The following is a 23,398-nucleotide window of genomic DNA, read 5'->3' as shown; positions in this document are numbered from 1 at the left end:
CTAAAATATATTTTCATTTTCGTTGACCAAAACAAGATGAGACAAAATGTTATAACGTTATTTCATCTCGCTGTTATTATTTTGCAATATTTCTGTTTCCTGAGTCTCAATTCAGGGGCTGCATCAGGTCGCACTACGCAGACGCAGGCGACGTCGCTTCCTCAATCCCCACTCGCGCAGCATTATTTAGAAGATGCAGCTGCTGTGGGTTAACGTTAACGACAACTCAAGACACAAAGTTAAGTCTGACACAAAGAAAGGGACCGATGGCCGGCCAGCCAGGGTTTGTCTTTGGGAGAAAAAGAGGAAACGACATTTGCAATTTTCATTGACTAAAACTAGACTAAAATGTCATCAGTTTTCGTCGACTAAAACTAGACGAAAATAGTCATGGATAATTCTGACTAAAGACTAAAATGCTCAGACTTTCAGTCAACTGAAACTTGACTAGACTAAAAAGAGTATAAACGTGACTAAAACTAATAAAAGCTAAAATGACAATTTGACACAAAGACTAGACTAAAACTAAAATTAAAACAGGCCGCCAAAAACAACACTACCCACCATTCAAGATCCACTGATCTGTAGAGTGCCTCCATCCCAAACACACCAACTGTAATTAAATACACTAAAGCAGTAACACCTACATGACCACACCAAAAGTGGACTGCAACAACCACCACACAAAAAGGCGGCACTGTGTAGTCAGTACTACACACAAATGTTGCCAGCTTACACCTAAGCTGCAACCACAAGTGACCCAACAAAGGTCACAAACTACTAGTCACTGCACAAAAGTATTAAAGGAGAATTGCCGTTTTTTACAACCTAGACCTTATTTCTAGCATAAAATACAATCATTTACTCACCCAGATAACTTTGGTATCATTTGGAGTCGTTCGGACGAAATTAGATCCAGTGGAGCGCCGCCTATATCCATATAATGCGAGTGATTGGGGCACCGAAGCGCAGCCTCTATATAACGCATTATCTGCCGCGAAACTAGTTCATTTCACCAACATTTTGTTATGATACGCTAGTGCTATTCCCCTCTGAGTCCGGGGTTGCCTGTTATCAACATCCGGGGTCTGTAGGTTGACCTACTAACCTCTGACCTGGATGATGTCATCTCTGAGCGCCGCGCACAGCCACTCTGCGGCGGTCGGCTCGTTTAGCTGCAATTTGGCACTGCTATGGTTCGTTACTGCGTATTTCCAAATTGTCCGAACAAAATGACCAATTGGACAAAATTCAGCTTCCACAGGCTTCCTCCTCGCAACCTGGACTTACTCAACTCTGGCTAGTTGCGCTGAAAATGGACCCGAATACTCAAGTGGAAGCATTGAGAGGTGCGAATCATCGGGTTTGCAGTGCTCACTTCACGCAGGATGACTTTTTTCCTCCAAAGCCAATGAGAGAAGGCCAGAAAATTCAGCGTCTGAACCGTCTGAACCAACGGAGGTGATGCATTTCTAATGCAGGTTTGGGTAATGATTTTATTAGGCTATAACCTGTGCACATGGATTGGTGTAATATAGATAAATAGATAGATAGACTTTATACATCCCAAGCTGGGAAATTACAGTGCAACAGCAGCATTACACATAGTGACAATAACAACACAAGGAATAAAAAGAACAACCTATAGATAATAAAATAGCAATTTTAAATGGGAACATAGACACGCACCCGTACCTACGTGTAGGCTACAAATAGAAACCTCATCAACAGTGTATTCAACTAAAAGCTGTTTTTTTTATGATGTTGTGTCACATACTTATTTTATTTTTTAGGAAAGTGCCAGTGGTGAGGTATATTTTCCAGAACCAGACTTTGAAACACACCTGCAATCCACTCCAATCAAAAGCCAACACAGAGCAGTTGAGGAGCCATCTGGATCGTCTTGGCCTTATTTATCCTCTGCATTGACTCTAGTGCTCACGAGTCCACCTCAGACAACACCACGCACAAGACGATCCCTATCTGGGAAATACATTGCTTTGGCCCCTACATGGTCACACTCAGTGGTAAGCACAGCAGCAAAAATGTCTTTTATGGATATTAGCAGAGTATCTATTTTGCCCCTCCATTATTACACTGACACAATGTGTATTGTTTTTGTGTGCACTAGGACCCGATCCCATCCACATCAACCTCCACTTTGATTACTGCACACCCTTCTGCCTCTACATCATTGCCATCACTGCAAATGAGTTGAGAGGCTTGTCTTTTATTCTTTGTAAAAGGACAAACATGTCTGCATAAAAAAAAGTTGTCATCTAAATGTTACTATGATAGTGAAAATTTCTTACTTGACCATATGTGAGTTTGTGAAAAAATTCCAAAACTATCTTGTGTCTTCAGAGTGAAGAGGAAGGTGAAATGGACCCAGAAGTGCGTGATGTCAGCATGAGTTTTGGGGACTTGGTTCTAGAGCCCACAGACACCAGCTTTGTACCACCAATTTCCGGCTCGCCTTCCAGCACAGGGACTACGTCTGGGTCTGTAAGCTCTTCTGGAGACAACGCAACAGGATGGGCCGAAAAAACACACCTCCTTCAACTTTTCCAAACTTGTCCCAAGTGTACCAGTTCAATAGCTGAGACTACAACCACCACCAAAGGCAGCCAAATCAAAATCCAATGGACCTGTGGGAAACACTCTGGTTACTGGCAATCATGTCCTAACCGAAGAGGCATGCCAGAAAATAATCTGCAAATCTGTGCATCAACAGTTTTCACTGGATCCATGTACACAGACTTAGCAGACTAGGCAACTCTTCTAAACATTCCCATTCCTCACCAAACAAAGTTCTACAACATTCAGAGGACCTATCTTCTACCCGCCATACAGTCTGCCTACCAAGATAAACGTGACCAAATCATATCTCAGCTCATTGAAGACTCACAATCCGGAAAGAGGCTTGAACTCTGTGGTGATGCAAGGTGTGATAGTCCAGGTAAATGTTAGATTGTTAGCAATATTACATAATCATCTCATACACCATCATAACCCTAACCCCCCTCCAACGGGAAACTGTACCATCTGTGTTTTTCTTCTAAGGTTACAGTGCAAAGTACTCCACCTACTCTTTCCAAAATGACGTCACCAAGCAAATTATCAATTTTGAATTGGTCCAGGTAATTTATCTATCCAAAACTAAAATGCACTGTGATAGAAGGCTGCTTTCACAAGGGGAAAAACACCTGTGGATGTATAACTTTTGAATATCCATTATGCTCTAGGTGTCAGAAGCAACAAGCTCTGTCGCGATAGAGGTGATGGGATTTCAGAGGGGCCTGAACGAGTTGCTGGATTGTGGGGTGGATGTGGCCGTGATGACCACTGACCGATCACCCTCCATCCGGAAACTATTGAGAGAAGAATATCCCCAAATCTGTCATGAGTTTGACCCCTGGCATGTTGTCAAGGGTAAGTTACTGTTATAAGCCCACACATTTTATTATCTAACACACAGCATAGAAGTTGAGTTATAGAAAGGAGAAGTAATTTACAATCCAATTCCTAGCATGTGTTCATATTGTATTATTTACTGATTGGGTGATTGTTTTATTTGTGTGTGTTTTTTCAGGTGTCAAGAAGAAAATTGTTGCTGCATCGAACAGGAAGGACAGCAAAGACCTCCTGCCTTGGCTGAAAGCCAATACCAACCATCTGTATTGGTCCTGTGAATCCTCAAAGGGAGATCAGGAAGTATGATGAAGAATGATTTAGAAAGTAAAAAAAAAAAAAAACATAAAAAAAACATGCTCTTATTGTTTTACAATCGTAGATACTATTCAGGACCAGAATAGGATTTTGATTGTTTCCACTTCTGGAAACATAATGACCTAAAATATGAAATCTCTGCCATAATCTGCAACATACATACTGTAAACTTAGCTTTACAGTCCTGTATTTCATACTTAGGCTTGAAGAGAAATTTTTTGCTGCGATATGCTACGAGTCTGCATTGCCTATAGGACAGAGGGTCAAGTTGATTAGAAGAAAGTAAATTCAGAGGAGGGAGAAAAGTTTGCATTCATGAAGTCCAGCTTTCTATACGTAAAGCAAACAAATTGAAGGCAAATAAACAAACTATGCATGTGTGTGAGCTACTTACTCAATCGAAAGTTGCCCATTTGGTCCTGCAGGCTTTGGCTGGGTCTTCCAGTTGACTTTCGGGACACGAAAAAAAGTCTCTACCACAGCCCGGTTTATCATTGAACGGAAATCCTCCAGTGTGGTGATACAGACATTTATTGAGACATCCAGACGCGTATCTCCTGGCCTCAAATCCCACTCTGAGCAACAGAGGCATTCCTCCTCTGTTGTCATAGATGAACATTGTCCAAAAAGAACACCACCAGTTACCATCTACTCGCGGATGTGCAGCCGTTTGTTTTTCTTTGGCCAGCTGTTCCTCTCTCTGCCTCCGCATCCTCCTTTCAACGAGCTCCTCATCCGTGTACTCTGGCTCAAAACGGTAAGGACGTCCAGCACAAACAAAGTCATCGTCCACCACCTCAGTATCGGAAAAATATTCAGCCATGTTGCAAAAAACTAGCAGTAGCAAACTACAGGTAAACAAGCCAGCTGTTGTGGGTGCGCGCGGTGCTCAGAGATGACATCATCCAGGTCAGGGGTTAGTAGGTCAACCTACAGACCCCGGATGTTGATAACAGGCAACCCCGGACTCAGAGGGGAATAGCACTAGCGTATCATAACAAAATATTGGTGAAATGAACTAGTTTCGCGGCAGATAATGCGTTATATAGAGGCTGCGCTTCGGTGCCCCAATCACTCGCATTATATGGATATAGGCGGCGCTCCACTGGATCTAATTTCGTCCGAACGACTCCAAATGATACCAAAGTTATCTGGGTGAGTAAATGATTGTATTTTATGCTAGAAATAAGGTCTAGGTTGTAAAAAACAGCAATTTCCCTTTAATTACTGCTGTGCAAAGTATTGAAAGGAAGGAAAACAGACTGCAGAGACACCCAAACTTTACCTGCCTACCAAGATGGCTAACTCACCTAGCTAGTCTTCAGTGGCTTGCCGAGCTCCAGGCATCTTTAAATGCGGAACTCAGAGCATCACCGAAGACCAGGGGCCTCATTTATCAACCGTGCATAGAAAAGGTTCTAAATTCTGTCGTAGGAATGAAACTTAGAATGTGTGTAAGTACAAAGAAATCCGTAATTATCAAACGTGCGGACACCTGTCGTACGCACACTAGTAAGTAATCAGTGATGATAAATCCCACCTGTTCTTAACTACCATGCTCGTGCATGGTTAGGGTCATTTGCATTCAGAAACGCCCCCAACTGACCATATATGGTAGCAACAATCCCTTTAATAATGCGTGAATTGATTTTTTTCCCTCCACACCGATATCATGGCAAAGAGGGCGAAGAAGAGGAACTTCTCCGACACCGAGATAGAGGTACTGGTAGGAGAAGTTGAAACAAACCAAAACATACTGTTTGGAACACTAAATGCAGGTGTGACCAACAAAAGAAAAAATGCTGCGTGGGAGAGGGTAACGACTGTAAATTCTGTTGGGTCAGAGGAAAGGTCACTGTCAGAAATAAAAAAGAAATGGTTTGATATCAAACTCGGTGCCAAAAAACGCGTCACAGCCCACAGACACGAAATATCTGTTACTGGAGGAGGACAAGCAACAACCGAGCTTTCACCTATGGATACCCGTATTGCCAGCATCATCGGGGACACAGCACTATGTGGCATTATATCTGGTGGAGATACAGACACGCTCCCAACAGAACAGGCTGGACCATCGACCAGTCACACTGCAGGTAAAATAAAAAGCTGGGCTGAGGTGTTTGATAAACACGTAGACAGTTTAATTTGTGAATTTGAATGAAAATAAACATGACAATAATGTGACGTTTCTTCAATAACTCAGAAACTCAAGCCAGTCCCGCCTGCGCCCAGGAGCCGGAGGCGGTGGAGGAGCCGGGCGAGTTGGAGAAACAGGAGCAGCCGGGGCCATCCAAAACCCATTTGGTGCGTCCTGGGGGGGCGAGGGTGCTGACGGAGGCAGTGCTGCAAAACCAACAAGACACCACAAAATCCATAAATGAAATAAAGGATCAACTGACCAACATCGCAAATACTTTACAGCAAATAAACGAGTCACTGAAACAGATTGCTGCATGCGCATCGCAAATGTTAAATAAATAAACTTTAAAATGTTTAATGATGTTGTGATTATTTTCCCACGCACATTTTCGGTATATCTCACTTTTCAAAGATCGGCCAACAGGCAGACTCACCTAAAATCTCTGTATGATCCTCTCTCTTGTTTGAATGGCAGTGGCATGGGGGGGTGGGAAAGGCTCTGCGTTAGGCATGGGCTCATCTGCTCTAGGGGGTTCCTGCAGAGGGACGCCTTGTCTGATGGCCAAGTTATGAAGCACACAGCAAGCCAAGATGATGTGGCAGACTTTTTCAGGCTTATACTGAAGCGCCCCCCCCCCGCGGTGGACAGGCACAGCCATCGGCCTTTTAGCAGGCCTATTGCGCGTTCAACGACCGTTCTTGAGCGTGCATGGGCCCGGTTGTAGTGCTGCTCCTGCGGGGTCCTCGGGTTGGCTACGGGGGTCATCAGCCACGGCTTTAGTGGATATCCCCGATCACCTATAGAGATGTTATAATATACCATACGAAGCCCAGAAAATAATTTCGAAATGTTGTAACACTCACCAATAAGCCAGCCATCCTCAACAGCTCCTGCTTGGAGGTGCACACCCACAGAGCTGTTCTGCAGAATGAATGAGTCATGCGTTCCTCCAGGCCACCGGGCAACAACGTTTAACAGAGACATAGTTGCATCGCAGATTATTTGTGCATTGATTGAATGAAATCCTTTCCTGTTCACGTAACTGAATTCATTGTGTGATGGTGCTTTTATTGCGATGTGGGTGCAATCTATGGCTCCAATTATGTTTGGGAATCCGGCGATGGCGTGAAATCCTCGTTTAATTTCGGCTTGTTGGTGATGTCTGTATTGGAACTGGATGTAAGTTGGGGCTAGAGAAATTATTGCATCCAACACTGCCGGCATGATTCTGCTAAGTGTCGGCTGCGAGATGCCGCATATGTCTCCAATCTCTCGTTGAAATGTTCCGGTGGCCAAAAATCCCAGGGTGGACACAAGCTGGATGTGCACTGGGATGGCTTCGGTGCGTTTTGTCTCTCGCTCCAACATGGGTCGTAAATCACGGCATAGATCCATCAATATGTTTTTTGGGAAGCGGTACCTGCTGAGAAGCCACTCTGTGCTCTCACTGAACACATCAGCACGCTCTTTGAAAACGCGCTCCCTGCGGAGCGCACGGTTCTCCAAATCCTCCAATAGTGCAAGATAGGCCATGGTACTTGTATTTCAAGTTTTCTTTTCAGGTTGTCCTGTCACAGCTGTCTTTTATAGCTTGTCACACCCATTATTCAAAGTGTCTGCTACTAATTGAGAATGTTTATTAATTAGAGGAAACAGGGAACATGTGTGAAGTTTGAGATTGCTGAACACTCTTAATGGGTTCTATTTGTAGTTTCACTGTTCTACCACTAGATTTTGTGTGTAAGCATGGTCAGAGTTGTGCTTAAATTTACACACGTTCCTAAGCACAAGTACAAGTTGATAAATTTCATACTTTGCGTGGGAAAGTTCTTACGCATTCATTACGCACACATCTGTGCGTACGCACGGTTGATAAATGAGGCCCCAGGAATCTAGTCAACTGCGATAGACTGAAGCGTGCCCCCACTCAGGATTACCACCAAAATAAGAAAGGCAAAATAATAAAGTGGCAAATTCTTGAACTTGCCCGGCGGCTATCTAGTCAGGGTGCTCAGTCAAAAACACAGCTTGACATGCAGCAACAATGACAAAATATCTAACAAACGAGATGACCACTAAACTTAACTAAAGGCCACTAATACAGTCAAAAACTGAACCACATTTACCTCACCTCATGGGCATTCCGATCCCGGATGAGCCCCAATTGTTAAGACCAGGGCCTAGGGGAATCCTGGCAAAGTTGGAAGTGCAACAGTATCAATTGCAGCTGGTAAAAGAGGGTAAACTTTCAGATGTGTGCAGAGCTGATAGTCTTGAGGCCTCAGAGGGCAAGTCTTCTCAGTTTGACCTGGTTAATAATCTCTGCTTGCTTCCCAGGTTCAGCGAGTCTGATCCAGACTCATTGTTTCCTGTTTGAGAGGATAGCAGATGCTCGAGACTGACCAGATTCAGGCAGAACCATGTTGCTACAGTGTGTTCTGACTGGTAAGGCCCAGGAAGCCTACTCAGCTTTAAGTGTAGCTGAGAGTAAGGTTTAGGACACAGTGAAGGCAGCAGTGTTGAAGGTGTATGAACTTGTGCCAGAGGCATATCGCCAGCATTTTAGATCTAGGAAGAAGCTGGATAATCAAACCTACACTGAATTTGCCCGTGACTTAATTCCCAGTTTAACCGCTGGTGTGCAGCATCTGCAGTTGATACATTTGATGATCTCTGCAACCTGGTGGTACTGGAACAACTTAAAAACTCTGTGCCTGAGCGTGTAGCTACATACATTATTGAACATAAAGTAAAAACTCCCAGAGAGGCTGCAGTCTTGGCTGATGAGTATGTTCTAACACACAGAACCAGGGCAGGGGAAGCAAGCAAGCCACTCGGCAAACCAGAGTCCAGGGGCTCAAACAACACTGTGGAGCCAGAGAATTGTTCAGAGGTCCTGCGGGACCTTCGCACGATGGCACCGCTGCAGTGCCTGCACAATAGGCCCTGGGGCCTCAGAAACACAGGGCTGACAAAACAAAGCCAAACCATGCTGCCCAAAGAGCTCTTGGTAGCATTTACGGATAACATTCATCCTCAGGACACCAGGCACTTGAGCAGGCACACCACCAGGGGGGTCACAGTGGGGCATCAATTTACCACAAAGTTGTACCTCTAGCTCCAAGTAGCCGATATAAGGGATTACCAGGCCATTAGCGGCTCTAAGCTGCAGCCAGTGACATGATCGGAAGCACTCCTGACCCCAAGGCTCAAAATGCTGGCAGAAAAAGCTCTCAGAAATAGTAGACACCATGGAACCAGTATCCACCAAACAAGGGACCTTCACTCCACTCATGTCCACATCTAAATTGGGACATGATAAAATCAGCAGTAAGTGTCCTTTCTCTCTGTGTTACACCGAATGCTATCCTGTGGCTAACGCTCATGTGGTCACAGGTAGATGTCCGCAGCCGTGTGGGTCTCTCTCACCCTCCCTCTCCCTGTGCAGGTTTTGACTCTGAAAACAGGTATGCTACTTTAAATCTACCTCTCAAAAGCCTCTGTAAATGTAGCTTAGCCATGCTACTTTTATGTTTACTGTCAGGAAACACTCAAAAGCTGGCTGAAATCCACTGGTGGTGAATCACGTGATTTTACCACCAGCTGATTGGGACCGCTGCTGTTTTGTCTCTGCTGCTTGTACACTACGTTGTCCCCTGCTTTGTCAGACTTTGTCTCCTGGTGACTTATTTATTGCTGCCCTTTTCTGCGGCTCTGTGCTGCTTGGTGGCGTTGCTTTGCGGCTTTTGGCTACAGCCAGCTTGTACGGTGGACACATTTTTGAGCTCTTTGGGCAGCATGGTTTGGCTTTGTTTTGTCAGCCCTTTGAGACATCAAAAATGTGCGCGCGTGTGTGTGTGTGTATGTGTATGTGAATGAGGTCGGCCATCTTGATGACGTCACAGAGTGTTCAAGCCTGTGCAAGGAGTGTTCAAGCCTGTGCAAGGAGTGTTCAAGCCTGTGCAAGGCTTGAACACTCCGTGACGTCATCAAGATGGCCGACGTCATTCACATACACACACACGCACACACACACACAAATACGGCATGCTTCTTGGTTATTTGTTGCTTGAGTTTGTCTTAGTGTGTTGGTTTCATAGTTTAGCTGCTGTAGTTGAATGACGGATTTTTGTTGATTGAAGTATTTTTGATTTGATCAATTTGCTAACATTAATCAATTCTATTATACTGTACAGAGCAGTTTTCTGTGATTATTTTGTGCATATGTTTTGTGGTAATCACTGGTTGTGATGGTCAGTGCTCGAATGAATTTCCTTCACTGTTCCTTTAATTCAAAATATTTCACAAATATTTACATTTAAAGTGAACCCTTCTTTGAGACTGTTTTTGGTCTGGTTATTGGTCCATGATTCCAGGGTGGTGCCCCGTTTTTAATGATTTGATTATTAATTTTTATTAATTTAATTTTAATAAAACTATCAATAATTATTCATTTCTAATAACCACACCTGCCCTACTATCAATTCCAACACCCATAGACTTAGTTCAAGTTATGAATGCACAGAAAAGAAGGACCGGAGTATCTGGTGAATACTGTTCGTTGACAGTCGTGTGCCTTTGCTCGCTAGCTTACGGATAATGCACAATAAAGTGTCGTAGCTGTCTGGGGCAAGTAAACAAAACAGATCCCTGTGATCAAACTCACATGAGTAATATAATGCAAAATTTGCTTTGTGTTTGGGTAAACAGACCATATGGCTTCCTGAAATTGAATCAAAGAAGTCAGTGCTATTCATGAGTTTCTACCAACTGGGATAACCCGGTTGCAAAAAGATTAGGGCAAGAATGTACTCCCACAGATAGCAACATTTACGGCTTGAGCTCAGCCAACTTTGACTTGTGACATCTGTCAGATGGCCAAAGTTGGAGATAAACATAAACCAAAGTCACCGACATTGAGGAGGATGAACAAAGAAGGCATAATACTTCAATCTCTATGGAGAGGAACAAAGCAGCAGAGGTGAGGAGGAAGGAGGGCTGGGCCGGAAGGATAGTGATAAATTAGTTGTTTGCTTTGGTCAAAAAGCTGCCAGAGCTCAGCAGGTTCTCCTCTCTCTGGTGATGGACACCTTGGAGGGAACTGAACTCTGCTTTCCACAACTCCCCAACAGCTCCTGCAGGAGGCCAATACGTCCTCACTTTGAGACCATGCTGATTTACATTCTTCTGTCCTTCATCTCTCTGCTCACTGCAGCTCTTAACCTGCTGGTCATCATCTCCATCTCCCACTTCAAGTAGACATTCATTAATTCATAAAACTGATACATAGTAACAAAGAGTCTTGCCTGTGAGAAACAGAGGATTTTTTTCATAGTAATCTGATTGTATTTCAGTCATGTGCTATAAATCACTATAAATATTGATAAATATATTGCTGGTCTTCCTCTCCAGGCAGCTCCACACTCCCACCAACCTCCTCCTCCTCTCTCTGGCTGTCTCAGATTTCTACGTGGGCCTCCTCATGTTCTTTCAAATTGTCCTCATAGACGGCTGCTGGTTCCTTGGTGACCTCATGTGTACTCTGTATCAGTATGTAGATTATGTTATTGCCTCTGCCTCAGTAGGAACCATGGTGCTCGTATCTGTTGACCGCTATGTGGCTATTTGTCATCCTCTGCATTACTCCAGTGAAATCACACAAAAAAGAGTTCAGGTGTGTGTTTGTCTGTGTTGGATATGCTCTGTAATGTTTCAAAGTCTGATCCTGAAGGATATATTGAAAGAACCAGGCAGGTATCACTCCTGCATTGGGGAGTGTGTATTTGTCATTAACTACATTGCTGGACTTGCAGATCTCACTTTTTCCTTCATTGTTCCCATTACTGTTATTGTTGTTTTGTATATGAGAGTATTTGTGGTGGCTGTGTCTCAGGCTCGTGCCATGCGGTCTCATATTGCAGCTTTCACACAATCAGGGAAAGTAACTGCAAAGAAATCTGAAATGAAAGCAGCCAGGACTCTTGGTGTTGTTGTAGTTTTGTTTCTAATATGTCTCTGCCCATTTTACTGTGTTGCTCTTACAGGCCAAGATAGTGTGCTCAATGCTTCATCTGCTGCCTTTGTAATATGTCTGTATTATTTTAACTCCTGCCTAAACCCTGTAATTTATGCCCTTTATTATCCCTGGTTTAGAAAATCAACTAAGCTCATAGTTACATTTCAGATACTGCAGCCTGACTCCTGTGAGTTGAACATACTGTAGAAAGACTCTGCATTGGCCTGAAATTAGGCCCTCAGCATGAATGAAAAATGTACTCTGTCATGGTGAAATAATGACAGTAAAGTAATCAAATGCTGCTCATCTTATCTATGTGTTTACATTGCTTATGGTACATTATTATATTCTTGAAGAATGACTGAGTGAAGCCACTGAGTGGAGAACAGACAAGCTACTTCAGGTTTGCTCATTTTCTGTTATTTTTCCAAAACAGCATCTCTTGGATTTACTGTGTAGTCTGTAAATATCAGGACTGTAACCTATTTTTGTTTTGATGGCAGTGTGTTAAGCACAGTGGATTCTAAAGGAAACTGTAGGCTTTCATTCCCAACTTGTAGTCCTATTTTTCAGAGGTTAATTAGAAGAACCTTGTCTGAAAGTGCACCCTATTTTATACATGACTGAATACTGTAGCCCACAGACATTAGCAGGTACTGTGTCTTCACTGGGGATGCAGTGCTAGATTAGGTCCATTTTGTATGTGAACACCCACAAAAACTTTTAAATGTACAATATGTAAATTCTGCCAGCAGGCTCTCTATCAAAACAAACATAAGTTTGTGGAGGGTTGTGTGGAGGGCTGGGCAGAGTGGGGGCAGGAGCCACTGCTCAGCTGCTTAGGGTCGGCTAGAAATTCTGAATTGGAGCCAGACCATCTGGAGAATAAATACCTGGAGTCAGTGTGGAAAACTCCAAGGAGTGTTATCTATCACAAGAGATGGAAAGTTATCCCAGCTTTCAAAATGATGCGCTGTGACCACTGACTGTATAACAAGCCAGCGTGATGTTACTCATAGGTTTCTGAAGGGCTTGCGAGAGGCTTAGGCTGTATTCGAAACCGCATACTATACTGCTAGTACGTACTGATTTGGCCAAAATGTAGTATGTAGTATGCAGTATGCAAACAAAAGCAAAATCTACAGTATGCGAAAAGTTCCTGGATGTTGTACTGATTCGGAAAATATTTCCAGTATGCATCCGACCAGTCTACTCTGCCTACTGTTTCCCACAATGCAATGCGCTAAAGTCTGGATTAAAAAACGTAATGGTGGAGCAAGGGAGCGTTCCCGAGGAATACAAATGACAGTGCATAGGCTACTTGACTATTGTGACAAAAGCTATATAGGTACAATAGAAATCCAGGCTGTTGTACATATGAAATGAAAAAAAGTACTCTGTTAATTAAAACATTTTTTTTTATTAATATTTGGTGATTTCTGTACATACAGAGCTCCCGAGACAGCGCTATACTGTATACTGTCCACTACAAACATGAAGCTTCCCTCTGGCGGTTAATCTTCAAAGAGCAGTGGTTAAGATAACTGGCTTGCTGTCTCCCCCAGGACGACGATGCATGTTAGCCAGCGGAACACCTCTGGAGACGGGGCTGCTGCCTCTGAGATGACCCGCTCCTTCCGGAGGGTTAGTCCTTCAGGTGGAGCTTCACTTCTCCGAAAACATCGAGGCAAATTACTAAACAACTGTCATTTGGGTAAACTAACCACACATTGGGGATCTAAACGGTTACTTTCTCGCATGAAAAAATATTAAAACTTAATAAAGTGACATAATAACAGCGCTACAGCCTTAGAGTGGATGGTACCAGTCGTCACCATCTTGGCAGTATCTGATGGGTAAAAAGGTGGAGCTTGGGTAGACTATAGATATTCCATTTCTTTCCTGTACAAAAGATAATCATACTCCCCCACAGCAATGGTACATTCCGGGGGATGGGCCAGTGAAACCGGCAGTGCACCTAATTAGCAAACCTGTCATCCCCTATATAGTCAATCCTTTCCCACACAGCCAGTCCTTTTGTCCCTCAGCATGGTGTGCGTACTTATCTATAAACCACACACCTATTATGCTTTCAATCACAAGCATCAATAAAGAACTTAATTAAACCTGAACTACTGGCTCCTCATGATTCTGAACGGCCATCTATGGTGGGTTTGTTTCCCCAAACCGGCAACAGTCAAGACAGGATAGCCACATTCAGCTATTCCTTTATTACATTTCCATTATCCTCCAGTGTCTCTTTTTTTTCCCACTCTCCTCTCTGTATGTTAATGAAGTAAGAACATTTCCTCTCCATTCAGCAATCTACAGAGGACTTAAGCAGCTCTGTGCTCACTGTTGCAGAGGTTGAGAAGCAAAAAAGAATATACTGTAAATCCACTTTAGAATTTTCAATTTCATTTTTTAATTTAAAAAATAAACTATGTGCTTTCCTGGACTGCCTGGTGTGTATCCCTCTAGAAGCTCTGGCCTCTGCCCGGGCTGTCTCCTCCAGAGCTTGCCAGCTCCAGCAGCGGTCTGTCTGTTATCAGGGGTTGCTATCTTGACACTGGTGCCTTACCCTATAGCTTCAGTGAGCCACATTATTTTTCCAATATTTGCTATATAAAAATTCCAAAAGACATCACAAACAAGGCTGAGAAGCAAGTTCAGTGACTGGAATTAGCAAGGTGAAGCCTCAGCCTGCTTTGAGTGACAGCTCATTGCTTTAATGAATAAATCAATAAACTTAATAAACCCAATAAGCTTCAGTTGTCCTCACTTGAATATAGTTTATTATGACACAAATACATGGACACAGTCAAATATCAAAAGGTTTAATGTCATGGCATTTTGCAAGACTTTCCAAGGCATCTACAGTCCTGTAAAATAATGGTACCTTGGAGAATGCAAACAATGTGGGTAACTTTCTGTCAATGTCATTTCACATTCAGTAACATCAGGGGAGTCTGGTACATAACAACAAGCTCTGCATTTTATCTTTATCTTTACCTCTGCAAGGACTCTGAGACTTCCAAATCACCTAAACAATGCACAAGTCATACATTCCTTCTGTAAATTTATACCACAGTTATTCTTTGATTAGTTTGGACCTTGGTTGAATGTGAAATGACGTGACTTATACGTCAATGAACGTGACAGCCAACATGAACTAGTAAGCCATCGAATGCAGTGAGATTGGGACTTAAAAAGCTGCATGAGTGGAATATTTAAATAGTGACAAAGACAAGTGACAAAGCTGGCCTTGATTGGTCAGATGAACTCCATGCCATTTCTAGGCGCCAGTGCTGAAGCCAGGCAGCACCACTTCTAGCAAGAAAGTAAAAAGAGGTTACCAGGCTCAGGCATCTCAATTTGGGATTTACCATCACAGGGCCAGAGGAGCAGCAAAGGCCACAATGTGTTAGATATGAGTTTGAGTTTGTCTGACCAGGACAACTGGAATGCAAATCTTTTGTCACATTTATTAAAGAGAATGGCATTGACTTGACCAAATGCACAGGTGTTTGTACAGATGGAGTGAAAGTCATTACTGGGCGAAACAGTGGTGTAGTGGCAAGGATACGACAGAAAGTCCCAAATGTCAACTGGAGCCAGTGCAGCATACACCAAGAGAAAAGCCAGAGGAACTTAAGTCCGTGCTAGACACTGCTGTCATAGACACTTACATCAAAGCTTGACCTATGGACTAACATATCTTCAGTGTGCTCTGCAACGAAATGAGCAGTAAACATGTGCTACTTCTGTTGCATACAGAAGTTAGATGGCTGTTGAGAGGTAAAGTGCTAACCAGGCTCTACAAATGCATTATGAAGTGAGGATATTTTTTTTCCTAGAGCAACAGTCTAATCTATTGACCAACAGTGGCTGGGACATTTTGCCTATCCAGCATACATTTTCATATCTGAATTAGCACAACATGGGACTACAGAAATACAGTCTGACAATTGTTGAGGTCCATGACAAAATCACTGTCATGAAGAAAAAGCTGCAGCTGCTTGCCACAAAAGTCAGGGCTGGGGATGTTGCTGCTTTTCCAGCTTTGGAGACCTATCTCAAGCTGGGTTCATCTGACACTTCGATTCAAGATGCAATGTCTTGGCACCTCTTACCCATGGCAGACCAGTTCACAGAGTAACTTTCAGTTGAGGCCAGGCCTGGCTGGATCAGAGACCCCTTTTCTGTTGACGCAACAGAAATACCAGATGATCTGACAGGTGCTGAACAGGAGATGCTGCGTGAATTATCAGACAGCATTCTGGTTTTGGAATTCCCCAAAATGTCACTTGTTAATTTTTGGATCCAACAACAGGCTGAGTACCCAGCATCATCTCTGAAAGTTATGTAGTTTTTGATGCCTTTTGTAACAACCTATCTTTGTGTGAAATGCTTTTCTGCTCTCACTGCCACCAAGATCACCACAGCTAAGGTTCACCTGTCTCACTGAAATGGTACGTGTATATATGTGCATTATAATTATTGTGTCATTGTTATTAAATGCTGTTATACATGAAGTGGGTCCTTCATTGCTTTTGTTGGTAACAGTTAATTACCTGCAGTATATGACTGTCAGTCCTCCTGTATGGAGAAGTGTACAGCAGAACAATACTCTGCTTCCCTGTAGATGCTACGCACTGCTTCTCCACACAAGGGGAGATCTGCTGAAGGTAATTCATCGACTAGGGATAAGTACCTCATACAACTTCACATTAAAGACTCAAACTAACTTTAAGAATGCAAATGTAAGTGCCTTTTCTTTGTCTGTCCTACAGGTAAGGCAGGGAACCTTAGACAAGGCTTTGCTTGACTTTATCAGTGAAGGCAACCAGCCATTCTCTGTGATTGAATTACCTTAATTTCAGAACATAATACAAACATTACAACCTCACTGCACAATAACGTCATGAAAAACAGTGGCCTTGAAAATACGAGAAGCTGCCAAAGCCAAAAAGCTTGATTATTAGGACGTTGAGTTTTGTGAACCATGGCGCTACAACCACAGATTGCTGGACTGTCAGACAATGTAGTTACTTGAGAGTCACATGACACTGGATAGACCAGACCTTTTTATAAAAGTCACTCAGCTGTGCTGGCTTGTTGATACATGAAAGGCTCCTAGACATTTGATGTGTTACGGTGGGTTTTGGTCTAGACCTGAAATGCAGAGATCAGAGGCTGGAAATCAGGTTTAGAGGAATTTATTACAGGACTGAGTTCTTGAGGAAATAGCGGAGGAGGAGGGCAGCATGCAGGCAGGGTTGTCTAGTGGCAGCATGGAGGGAACTCAGGTGAGCCATTGGAGCAGGAAGCAGAACGGAGAGGCGCGGGAAGTTCTGCACACGAGGGAAACAAAACACAAGCATGAGACGAAGCCCAGACAGGGAAAAACACTGGAGCATAGGCACAGGAGAAATCTCAACACTACAAAATACTTATGAAGATAGCTAAACACAATAGAAAGCGGCACTGATACAATCACCATACGGAACGGAACAATCTGGCACCGGAGTGGAGAAGAGACTGGGAATAAATAGCAGAGGTTGATGAGTTGATGATCTGCAGGTGTGCCTCTCTGCTGCTGTTGTCACCGCTGCCACGCCTACAGACACAGGATTAAAATGTAGATGGATTTTCACCCCCGCTTATCATTATTAGAATTGTACTATAATGTTGACTTGATCTGAATGGAGTTGCAGGGGAACTGTACTTCAAGGAATGAATGCACATAAGAGAGCGTAAAGAGAAGAAAGAGTGACTGGTGAATACATCCATTCATTGAGAGGCTCAATTGAATTCAAACACACAGACTCACACACTCTCAATGTGTGCCGTTACACAATAACTTAAGGCTAGGGTACAGTAAAGTGTTGTTCCTGTTGGTGAATAGACACTCACGCAATAACACTGGACATCCTGGAACTGAATCAGAGAAGTCATGTGCTGTTAACCTCTTAAAAGTCAGCATCTGGCTAGTTCGCCAAACTTTACAGTCACAGCTAAGCAAATAGGCAAACGTCTCAATTTAATGTACAGACATACCATACATTGTTAGAAAGTGTAGATTCTCATTAGTCTATTCATACAAACCACTTCAAGATAAAACCACATTAGCAAAGTACAGTCAATGAAAAAACAAACTAGCATCTATGAAGATTTGCCAACTCACCAATAAACTGTCTTGGTGTTGCGATCACGGATGCTTATTCATGCTTTTATCTGTCAAACAACACCTCGCAGACACCATTATCCCTCTACGCCGGATATCCTGAGATGGCAGCCATTTGATCGACAGCTCATTTGAGCAGATATGAGCTTCTATGTCCGCCCTAGAGCCTACAATAACAAATGAGTGATCCTCTCTCCTGAGCCACTTACACACAAGCCTCCGAATGATTGATGCATCATGTAACCAAAACTACAGCTGAGATTTTAAATCCAGTAATATGTAGTTTATTTCTGTTTTTAAAGCTATAAATTTAAAATCAAGTTTATATAGTTTTATGCACTTTTTTTCTTTTAATAGGCTTTAAGCACCTTTGACTATTTTATATGCACAAAGTTAAAGTAAATAAGGAAATAAAGAACTATAATGAGTTTTTGCCCGTGTTACTCTGCTGAGGCTATCAGGGGTATTTTGAGGTCATACAATAGCATTGTTCTGCCAAGCGCCTGGATATTTGTTGAGAGTCTATAAGTGTTAAGAGTCCATTTTCAGTAATATTGTTAGTAAATTGAACTTGGACCATGTAAGACTACATGATGTGGACCCATTCTATCTTACACTCAGCACAAAGCGGTCATTGCTAGTTTTCAGACCGACACAGCTGTCATTTTCACGCCCAGCGCCCACACTGTGTAAATAGCACATCTACTTGCACCCACCGTGCGCTCCTTGGCGTCTGTCTTAAAATGAGGTGTGGTCAGGCTTGCTGATGACGGATTTCTATCTTGAGGCAGTGGAAAGTGAATGTGCCATGGACGAACAAAATGCTGGTCTAAAGTCAAAAGCGCAGTCTGTTTCCTGCTATTTAAAGAGCACATCAGATGCGCCTACACTGATGGGTTGACACCGTTCATACACTCTGATTTTATGAGTTGAGAGGCTGCTTTCAGTTAATTTAAACATTTCCGTGAATGCAGTCATGTACTGTATCAAATAGCATGACAAACTAAAAGCTGCAGTTATAAACTTTCCAAAGGAAACGAGTTAGGAGTTTTAAATAATCAATGAAGTTTATCAGATGCTCCTTGTGCACAAATGTGCATGTTAATGTAGAGATACACATAAAGTTTCTGCTGCTGGAGGGTCGCTGCAGGTAATGTCATTAATATTTTCCTCATTAAGGACGTATTTCTCCTCTCTCATCCCACCGGTTATTGATCAGGATGATACTTTTTATGACTTGTCTGATCTACAAACCGAGATCCTTGCAAACACAGAGGGACGCAGCAGCAGCACTTCTCCTCCTCCTCAGTTAAATATCTGTGTATTTTTTCATATGCAGTCAAACAGAGTTGTTGATGGGACAGATGATTGTGAAACGGCGGGGCAGAGGGTCCACCAGCCGAGGACCACATCCCTTTTCCTCAGCAAAGATGAATGCCACTGTTTAATGTGTCAGGCCCTGGCGCACCTGGCTCTTAAAGGGAATGGGAGACAACACTCAGATTAGTTTGATTTATGTTCCACCCAAAACACACCCATGACTAATTCAGAGTCAAAATACCACCTCTGTGCACCTGCTTGCAGATTATCTATCATTTAACTAGCAAAATGGACTTGGACACGCCCTAAATGCACTAGCGTGCAACACTTTAGACCGAGCGCTATAGACTGTCTAAATAGGGCCCATTGTGTCTTCCAGCTGATAGAGGCCGTTACAGATCATCTTCAGGCTTATTTTTGGATTAAAAGATGTAATCTTAATAACCTTTCAAGAGAGCCCCAAACCATGTCTGTACTCCAAATGGTTCACCAACAGCTTTATATTTACTTTGGGCTAGACTGGGATAGGTGTTTTGTGATAATTGTACATACATTTCCAGGAATAGGAACAAGTTCATGGGATTTCTACCAGCTGGGATAATCTCAAGTGCACAAAGATTAGAGCAAGAATGTACTCTCACAAAGAGCAACATTTACCACTTGAGCTCAGCCAACTTTGACCTGTGACATCTGGCAGATGGCCAAAGGTGGAGATAAACATAAACCAAAGTCACCAACATTGAGGAGGATGAACAAAGAAGGCCTAATACTTCAATCTCTATGGAGAGGAACAAAGCAGCAGAGGTGAGGAGGAAGGAGGGCTGGGCTGGAAGGATAGTGATAAATTAGTTGTATGACAAAAAGCTTTGGTCAAAAAGCTGCCAGAGCTCAGCAGGTTCTCCTCTCTCTGGTGATGGAGACCTTGGAGGGAACTGAACTCTGCTTTCCACAACTCCTCAACAGCTCCTGCAGGAAGCCAATACGTCCTCACTTTGAGACCATGCCGATTTACATTCTGCTTTCCTTCAGCTCTCTGCTCACTGCAGCTCTTAACCTGCTGGTCATCATCTCTATCTCCCACTTCAAGTAGACATTCATTAATTTAATAAACTAATGAATAGTAGTAAAAAGTATTGACATTTAAACTGTGACAATCGGATTTTTTTGATAGTAATCTGATCGTATTTCAGTCATGTGCTCGATCATCTGTTATCTGGATGATGATTGATATGATTAATAATGATAAATTCATGCTGTTCTTCCTCTACAGGCAGCTCCACACTCCCACAAACCTCCTCCTTCTCTCTCTGGCTGTCTCAGATTTCTTCATTGGTCTCCTTGTGTTCTTTCAAATTGTCGTCGTAGACGGCTGCTGGTACCTTGGTGACTTCATGTGCACTGTGTATCAGTATGTAGATTATGTTATTTCCTCAGCCTCAGTAGGAACCATGGTGCTCATATCTGTTGACCGCTATGTGGCTATTTGTCATCCTCTGCATTACTCCAGTGAAATCACACAAAAAAGAGTTCAGGTGTGTGTTTGTCTGTGTTGGATATGCTCTGTAATTTTTCAAAGTTTGATCCTGAAGGATATAATGAAAGAACCAGGCAGGTATCACTCCTGCATTGGAGAGTGTATATTTTTCATTAACTACATTGCTGGACTTGCAGGTCTCACTTTTTCCTTCATTGTTCCCATTACTGTTATTGTTGTTTTGTATATGAGAGTATTTGTGGTGGCTGTGTCTCAGGCTCGTGCCATGCGGTCTCATATTGCAGCTGTCACACAATCAGGGAAAGTAACTGCAAAGAAATCTGAAATGAAAGCAGCCAGGACTCTTGGTGTTGTTGTAGTTTTGTTTCTAATATGTCTCTGCCCATATTATTGTGTTGCTCTTACAGGTCAAGATAGTGTGCTCAATGCTTCATCTGCTGCCTTTATTTTCTGGTTGTATGATTTTAACTCCTGTCTAAATCCTGTGGTTTATGCCTTTTGTTATCCCTGGTTAAGAAAATCAATTAAACTCATAGTTACATTTAAGATACTGCAGCCTGACTCCAGTGAGGCAAACATACTGTAGAGACACTCTGCATGGGGCCTGAAATGAGACCCTGAGCATGAATAGACAAACATACATGTCACGGTGAAGAGTAATTAAATGCTGCGAATCAAAGAAAGCAATCTCATAAAAAAGTCACACAAAAACGAAACATTTCATGATGAACATATTGAACTTTTTGTGCACTGAGGTAAAGCCTCAGCCTGTTGATTTTATTCTTATGCTTGATTTTATTCTTATGCTACCCCTAAAACAGGCAGGAGTGGAAACTAAGTTGCAAAAAATAATTTAATGTCATCACTCATCTCTTTAGGCCCTAAGAAAAATATTTCCACATTCAAAATATACATATATTCAGTATTTTGGATCTTATGAGTTGTATCTCCAAGGATACGTTGCCCTATTAAGGTATAAACAGAGCCCAAATGATAAACATATTAATGTTCAATTTGATGTAGATAAAATATAAATTGTTGTATTCCTTGGTCATTTATATTACACATAGCACTTTTAAAGTTGATTTTATTCATTTTTACCAATCCATCTTAGTAATCTCATAACAAAGCAATCTCATAAATAAGTGACACAAAAACGGAACATTTCATGATGAACATATTGAACTTTTTGTGCACTGAGGTGAAGCTTCAGCCTGCTTCGAGTGACAGCTCATTGCTTTAATGAATAAATCAATAAACTTAATAAACCCAATAAGCTTCAGTTGTCCTCACTTGAATATAGTTTATTATGACACAAATACATGGACACAGTCAAATATCAAAAGGTTTAATGTCATGGCATTTTGCAAGACTTTCCAAGGCATCTACAGTCCTGTAAAATAATGGTACCTTGGAGAATGCAAACAATGTGGGTAACTTTCTGTCAATGTCATTTCACATTCAGTAACATCAGGGGAGTCTGGTACATCCACAAGCTCTGCATTTTATCTTTATCTTTACCTCTGCAAGTGCGAAGGACTCTGAGACTTCCAAATCACCTAAACAATGCACAAGTCATACATTCCTTCTGTAAATTTATACCACAGTTATTCTTTGATTAGTTTGGACCTTGGTTGAATGTGAAATGACGTGACTTATACATCAATGAACGTGACAGCCAACATGAACTAGTAAGCCATCGAATGCAGTGAGATTGGGACTTAAAAAGCTGCATGAGTGGAATATTTAAATAGTGACAAAGACAAGTGACAAAGCTGGCCCTGATTGGTCAGATGAACTCCATGCCATGTCTAGGCGCCAGTGCTGAAGCCAGGCAGCACCACTTCTAGCAAGAAAGTAAAGAGAGGTTACCAGGCTCAGGCATCTCAATTTGGGATTTACCATCACAGGGCCAGAGGAGCAGCAAAGGCCACAATGTGTTAGATATGAGTTTGAGTTTATCTGACCAGGACAACTGGAGAGCAAATCTTTTGTCACATTTATTGAAGAGAATGGCATTGACTTGACCAAATGCACAGGTGTTTGTACAGATGGAGTGAAAGTCATTACTGGGCGAAACAGTGGTGTAGTGGCAAGGATACGACAGAAAGTCCCAAATGTCAACTGGAGCCAATGCAGCATACACCAAGAGAAAAGCCAGAGGAACTTAAGTCTGTGCTAGACACTGCTGTCATAGACACTTACATCAAAGCTTGACCTATGGACTTACATATCTTCAGTGTGCTCTGCAACGAAATGAGCAGTAAACATGTGCAACTTCTGTTGCATACAGAAGTTAGATGGCTGTTGAGAGGTAAAGTGCTAACCAGGCTCTACAAATCCATTATGAAGTGAGTATATTTTTTTCCTAGAGCAACAGTCTAATCTATTGACCAACAGTGGCTGGGACATTTTGCCTATCCAGCATACATTTTCATATCTGAATTAGCACAACATGGGACTACAGAAATACAGTCTGACAGTTGTTGAGGTCCATGACAAAATCACTGT

The 23,398-nt window shown here is 42.5% G+C and overlaps 2 protein-coding genes across 2 annotated transcripts; both read left to right on the top strand.

Moving 5' to 3' along the window:
• The first annotated feature begins 10,951 nt into the window (after positions 1-10,951).
• On the top strand, positions 10,952-12,092 carry LOC141002764 (trace amine-associated receptor 6-like). Its single transcript, XM_073474155.1, has 2 exons — positions 10,952-11,124; positions 11,282-12,092. The coding sequence occupies exons 1-2, from the start codon at positions 10,952-10,954 to the stop codon at positions 12,090-12,092; spliced, it is 984 nt and encodes a 327-aa protein (XP_073330256.1).
• Positions 12,093-20,305: 8,213 nt separating this feature from the next.
• Positions 20,306-21,473, top strand: LOC141002664 (trace amine-associated receptor 1-like). Its single transcript, XM_073474036.1, has 2 exons — positions 20,306-20,478; positions 20,663-21,473. Exons 1-2 carry the CDS (start codon positions 20,306-20,308, stop codon positions 21,471-21,473), a joined length of 984 nt encoding a protein of 327 aa, XP_073330137.1.
• Positions 21,474-23,398: the final 1,925 nt, after the last annotated feature.

The sequence above is a fragment of the Pagrus major genome, chromosome 9, assembly GCF_040436345.1.
Source record: "Pagrus major chromosome 9, Pma_NU_1.0".
In the NCBI taxonomy this organism is placed as follows: domain Eukaryota; kingdom Metazoa; phylum Chordata; class Actinopteri; order Spariformes; family Sparidae; genus Pagrus; species Pagrus major.
The sequence above is the reverse complement of the archived record's forward strand: the minus strand, read 5'-3'. Positions and strand labels throughout refer to the sequence as shown.

Bases quoted from the DNA above. Each gene is read 5' to 3' on its own strand.
- LOC141002664 (XM_073474036.1), top strand. From the start codon at position 20,306: ATGGAGACCTTGGAGGGAACTGAACTCTGCTTTCCACAACTCCTCAAC. The intron at 20,479-20,662 runs GTAGACATTCAT...CTTCCTCTACAG, and splicing joins ATCTCTATCTCCCACTTCAA to GCAGCTCCACACTCCCACAA.
- LOC141002764 (XM_073474155.1), top strand. From the start codon at position 10,952: ATGGACACCTTGGAGGGAACTGAACTCTGCTTTCCACAACTCCCCAAC. The intron at 11,125-11,281 runs GTAGACATTCAT...CTTCCTCTCCAG, and splicing joins ATCTCCATCTCCCACTTCAA to GCAGCTCCACACTCCCACCA.